Genomic DNA, 6,120 nt, shown 5'->3' on the forward strand with positions numbered 1-6,120 from the left:
TGTTAGTCGCGTTAGAAGGGTAAATAGTTAAGGGAGTACTATTTTGGGTCTTTTGAAAGGAACTGAGGTAGAGAATTTGAGTATAGGTAGTCCTGAGTGAAATTGGGCAGTTTGGCTAGCTTGGATGAGGCAATTAGAACAAGTTAGGGTCATAAAACTGAGTAAAGTCAGGTTCAAAATGGTAGAATCGAAATTGGGTCCTTGGGTTAGTGAAAATTGGAAGTTTAAGTTAAAATTTGGTAGTGATCACTTTAGAATCATGCTAAGAACGTTTATAATCATTTAGACAAGTTTAATTAGGTGTGGAACAAGAATTAGGAGGGTTGGAAGTTGGGGAAAATAACTAAAAACGGTAAAGGGAGTGTGAGTTGCATACTTATGCAGAATCTGCGTCATGCAGATTATGCAGACTCGTTATGCGAGCTGTCTCGCATAGCGAGACCCTACAGAGAGTGCTCACTGTTTGAGTCACTCGCTGTGCGAGTTGGTGCGCTGTGCGAGTGACCAGATGGGGTTGCTCTCTGTTTGTGAAATTCGCCTAGCGAATCCTAACGCTATGCGACTGGTGGTGGTCTGGAATCACTGCCCATTTAATTCGAAGAGCGAGTTGGGCGCATAGCGAGAAGGTTTGGGAGTGTGCTCTCTGTTTGAGCTCTCGCATAGCGACTTGGGTGCGCTATGCGAGAAGACCTGAGGCCTGTGGCCTCAGCGAGTTAATTCGCATAGCAAATTAAGGGGTGCGTTGTGCGAATACTTCGGGTCCTGTCTCTTCCTTGTCTCTCTTTTGATTGAATCAAGTATGTGGAATGTTTGGAATGCATAGTATGCTGTGATTTATGTGGGAAGTGTGTGAAAGTATGGGATGTGTATGGATTTACTGTGATAATATGATGATATCTGGATATTCATGTATGGGTTAAGTTTCAAAGTGACAGTACGGTTCATGAACGTAATTCCATGATCCTCAAGGAGATGATACATGGTGATGCCCTGGTGGTGTGTAGAATGATTGCATGGTAGCTCAGTCTTGGGGGTTTTCCTGACGCTCCAATGGTCTTTCATTCTCAAGTAGAGAGGATTGATCCATGTGGTGAGGAGTAGCAGGAGGTCCTAGTCTTGGAGGCTTCCAGTATGCTCCAGGGCACGGAACGAACTAACATCGTGAGGGTGGTAGGGTGGAACCCATTGGCAACGGCTTTGCAAAGCAGTAGAGGCCACCACGAGTGCATAACCCGTCATAGCTCGGTAATCATTCTGGTCCGGACGAGTCGGTCTATAAAGCAACGAGTCTTGTGATGTCATTTTACCATGTTTGAGTGACTTTTGCATGTCGTATGTGAATGGATAACATGATTTTTATATCTAGCTCACCCTTGCTTGTTTGCATTGCTTGTGTATGTTTCTTCTTGCGATGATCATCCACTTGGATGGGAATAGATGACGAGGAGGTCCCATTGGAGACGGCTTTGGAAGTTGAGGACAATGCTGCCGCCTAGTCTCCTATGGTGTTATTAGTTATTCCTGTAATTTGAAATACTATTTCCCTTCCAAGTTATATTTTAGATCTTTTTGAAGTTTAAGCTTAAATTCTGAAGCTATTTTGAGGATGACTGTAATCCTAATTACTCTTAACTATTTTCCTATATTATACATGATGACGTCTTTATTATATAAATATTTTCTATATAATTGGGACGTTACATTCAAAACTATATAACGAGTAATATAACGAATAATTTAGCTTTGTTTTATGTTGAGTATATATGATCAGTGAAAGAAGGTAGGTTATATTTTATACTTTTGTATAATTAAATAATGATATATAATTATTTATAACTCTTATATAACGTCTATCATTACCACTTTTTTAGCGAAAATTAATTATATTTCAAGTAGGCATGCTCGTGACAGATGATTTTAACCAACAAAATTCTTTTGAAAAAAAAAGATCATATAAAACTATTTTGTAAAAAGTTGTTGCATTTTGATTCCCGATTTTAGGTGGACTTGTCCGTTTTATCTTTTACAATATTATAATGACATTCAAAGAATTTTTATATACACTTTATATTATTTTTTTATGATTAAAATATTCCAAAAAATGAATTATCATAAACACTTTATATAAAAGTTAAAAGTTTATTTATTTTAATAATTAAAATACCGTTAATTATCAAATGCATATAATTTAAAAATAACGTTTTTTAAGAAAAAAGAAGTCATAACAAGGTAAATTATCTTCGAAATGATAGTGCCCCTTTTCTATTCAGAATACAAATTTGTATTTGTCTATATTTCAGTGATTTTGAGAAATTGACATGCAATTTGAGATCTGGGACAATGAGAAGAAGAAGAAGAATGAATCTATCTAATCGATAGAATCACGATAAAAGAAAACCTAAACACTAGAGTATCTAAAATTTGATAGAATGACAGAAAAGAAGTTAATTAACAAGAGAGATACTGGCTTGTGCCTGAGTAGTATAAAACAGTTTACGAGAAAAGCGCTTCCACCGTTTACCGTCAGCGTTACGGTCAGCGTGGGCAAGCGATTTCTGCGGCGGCAGCGTCACGAGGTACCAACGCTCCATGCGCCATGAGGATGGACTTGTAGATCTGGATGATGGCTTTGTCATCGTACTCTTTGGGTTGGGCCCGACCGAAGCCCGAGAAGGAGGTATCGACGGCTGACAGGGGCCCACCGAAGCCCGAAGCTGAGGCCCCGGCTGTCATGACGCGTGAGTTGGCCAAGCCCAGCATCATTCGCACGTACGCGTCCCTCACCCAAAGGACAACCTTCTTGGGAGAGGGGATTTTTTTGATTCGGATCTTGGGTGCGAGTCTGATCCTCCACCGCCAGAACCGACCCTTCCCGGTTCGGGTGCTTCCCAGCTCAACCCGGTTCCTCCTTCTCCTACCCGACCCGTTTAGTCTCCGGTAGCCTTTCCTCCTCCAATACTCTTTGACGCCCTTGCACACGGTGGCCGTGATACCCTCCATCTTCCTTATTTTTCTCTCTCTCACGGAATGCAAATAAAGCGGGGTTGGGGTGGGTGAGAAATGGAAGAGTGAAGAAAGGAAATAATTAAATTAGGTGCATGCAGACGAAATAACACATGGCATTGGCATGGATGACACCCTCTGTGTGTGCAGTACTGATCTTAGGCTTCCTTAATTTAATAAATAAACAATTTCTCACATTAATATATAAATAAATATATTCATATTATATTCATAGAAGAAGAAGAAGAAGAAGGTGAGGTGTGAGGTGTGAGGAGAGAGGTACATTAAATGCCACAGCCACTCTGGTAGCTGAGTTTATCAACAACGTCGTTTTCCCTAGTTAATGTACTTCACCTCGCACGTGCCGAGGTTTCCTACTATCTCATGCTACTGTTTCTGCTTTCCTCTTTCTATTTTCAGATTCACTTTTCACTCCAGTTAAATTATATAATGTTTCATGTTACGCATTATTTTTAGTATTACAGAAGATTTATTGGTTAAAACTTAAATATAACGCGTTAAAAACCTAACAAAAATGAAACCCAAATTCAGAATTCAATAACATATTAATCAGATTCCTCCTCTAATAAGTTATTTCGATCAGCAGGTGCAAAAAACTTAACTTTCCCAAAACAATATCTTCTTCCACTATGGTAAATCAGCGTGTTATGAAGATTTATTGCCACATCTGCATTAATAAGGAATTACTTCGTTGGAAAGATGTATGGCGAATCTTGTAACTTCTAACATTATATAACATAACAAAAATAATTAATTTAGTTTTTTATTTTAAATGTTACCCTAATATATTAAATTAATCTTTATTACTAATAGTTTAATTGTTTTCATTGATCTTAATTCAAGATTATAACTCCTTATTCGTCGTGCTTGTTTTTTAATTAGTTTTGCAACACTTAAAATCAATCTTCATTTTATGAAAAGTTAGTTCATATACAATTGGTGTATTAAATATACATTAAGAAATTGATACCGACTCACTTATTATTACATTGATTCTTGGCGACATAACCAATCAATTAGATAAGGGAAAAAAATAATGTATGTCTACAAGACTGGCTTCGCACTTCAAAATAATAAAAATGAAAGAAACGGGGTGGATAAATAAATGAAGGTCAACTAGTTCATGTCATTATTTTAAAGTTAATTTCCACGTCATTTTATCATTTTCGAAGTTTTCAATTCAGTTTAATTTTGTAAAAGAATACATCGGTTCCATTATTTCAATTAGATATTAATAATATATTTGTTACGCTATTACTTCCTTAACTACATTTTCATTAATTTAATAAAATAAATAAATTAATATATTTTTTAGAAAACAAAACTTTACTGAAAATTTTAAAAATAATGAAACTGTATTGTAACCTATTGATGAAATAAAATAAAATGTGGAGTATGAATAAATTAGTCAGACCAAATAGGTTATTAAGTAGTAAATAAAATAAATATATGACATTGTATAAATAATGATATATCATGGTATAAATTTACTTTATATTTTACATATTAAACTCGAGGACTTTTGTGAACCAGCACATAAAAAAAATGAGAAATAAATTTAAAACTTTTATATTCAAATTATAGATTTTTAGAAATTAAGTGTCGAATTTGATTTATTACAAAAGTAATTATTAAAGCAAAAATTAAATGTTTTTATGAATAAATCACTTATTATAAGAAGATGTAACAAAATTATAAATATCATGAGATTTTTTTATATCAGTTATACCTAGAATCGATATTGAGAATGTGATGAATGATAATTTTGTAATAAATATGATAGGTAACCACAGCGCAACATAACATAACATAACTTCTATTCTATCACACATTCAACCAAATATTTTTAGGTCAGGGTCATTCTTCCAAAATGGATTTAACTCATCAAATGGAAACAAAGAAAGAAGAACACATATATATGACACTACTCTCCACATAACCACCATTTACAGTGACGTTATTATTCCTCTCTCTCCAAAATGTTTTCTCCTTTCGGCAACCCAACCATTTAACCCCTCAACCTAACAAGGTCAAAGTTCCAACCCAAGCTTCATCCATAATCCATATTTCTCTCTCAATCGCTTCCCTGAATCCTTCCAAGGTCTCCTTCAAATCCTTCCTGTCACCCCATCCACACCCCTCTATCCCTCAAGCCCCACCGCCCCTATGATTCCTCTAACTCTATCACGCTCTGTTGCGTCGTTGTAGTCTAGTTTCGCAACAACATATTCAATAACCAGTGTATCGCACCCGCCAACAGTGAATCCCTCTTTATCCTCCTTGTCTACTACTTCGACCCTGCCAACTACGAAAATTTTGCCTCTAACTACAACAAGACCAACCCTTAATACACCTTCTTCCTTAGCGAGTCCATCATTGAACTAAGGCGCAATCTCCAAGCTCATGAATCCTATGTAGTGGTGGGCGTCAACAAGCCTAAGATAATGTTGCTAAAGTTCGCAAAGGTTGTTAGAGATGACACGAACTACGCACACCAGGAGGTTTCTCATGACGAAGCGAAGATGGAGAAGAAGGTGGAGACAACGGTGAAAGAGGAAAACGTGAAAGTAAAATACTTTTGGCTAAGCACATTGTATCATCTAAGGAAGTAAAATACACAACTCTCCACATAACCACTATTTACCGTGACATCAAATGAAAACATATTAAAGTTCATCACACGTGCAATATAATCTATCTAATTCACTTCAAAACATTTTAAATCTAAAGATGCACCTTAACTTGAAAAAGATACAAGATAAAATAAATGACTTAAGGGTTGTTTTAAACATGTTCTACTAAAAACTAATATCTAACACATTTCAAGTGCATCCAATCTACATATATCTAGCCAACATAATATGTTTAATTTCTTTCCTCCCCAATATTCTCGCACTACACTCACACAAATAGGCCATCATAATACAACGTAGCATAACATAACTTCTACTCTATCACACATTCAACCAAATATCTTTAGGTTATGGTCATTCTTCCAAAATAATTCAACTCATCAAATGGAAACAAAGAAAGAAGAACAGAGAAAAACGACACTAGTCTCCACATAACCACCATTTGCAGTGGCATTACTATCTC

At 36.0% G+C, this 6,120-nt stretch overlaps 1 protein-coding gene across 1 annotated transcript; it reads right to left on the reverse strand.

Annotated features, from left to right (window-relative positions):
• Positions 1-2,258: 2,258 nt before the first annotated feature.
• LOC108325384 (uncharacterized) lies at positions 2,259-3,242 on the reverse strand. Its single transcript, XM_017558453.2, has one exon. The coding sequence runs from the start codon at positions 2,998-3,000 to the stop codon at positions 2,536-2,538; it is 465 nt and encodes a 154-aa protein (XP_017413942.1). The 5' UTR covers positions 3,001-3,242; the 3' UTR covers positions 2,259-2,535.
• Between the last annotated feature and the right edge of the window lie 2,878 nt (positions 3,243-6,120).

Source organism: Vigna angularis, chromosome 3 (genome assembly GCF_016808095.1).
Source record: "Vigna angularis cultivar LongXiaoDou No.4 chromosome 3, ASM1680809v1, whole genome shotgun sequence".
Lineage (NCBI taxonomy): Eukaryota > Viridiplantae > Streptophyta > Magnoliopsida > Fabales > Fabaceae > Vigna > Vigna angularis.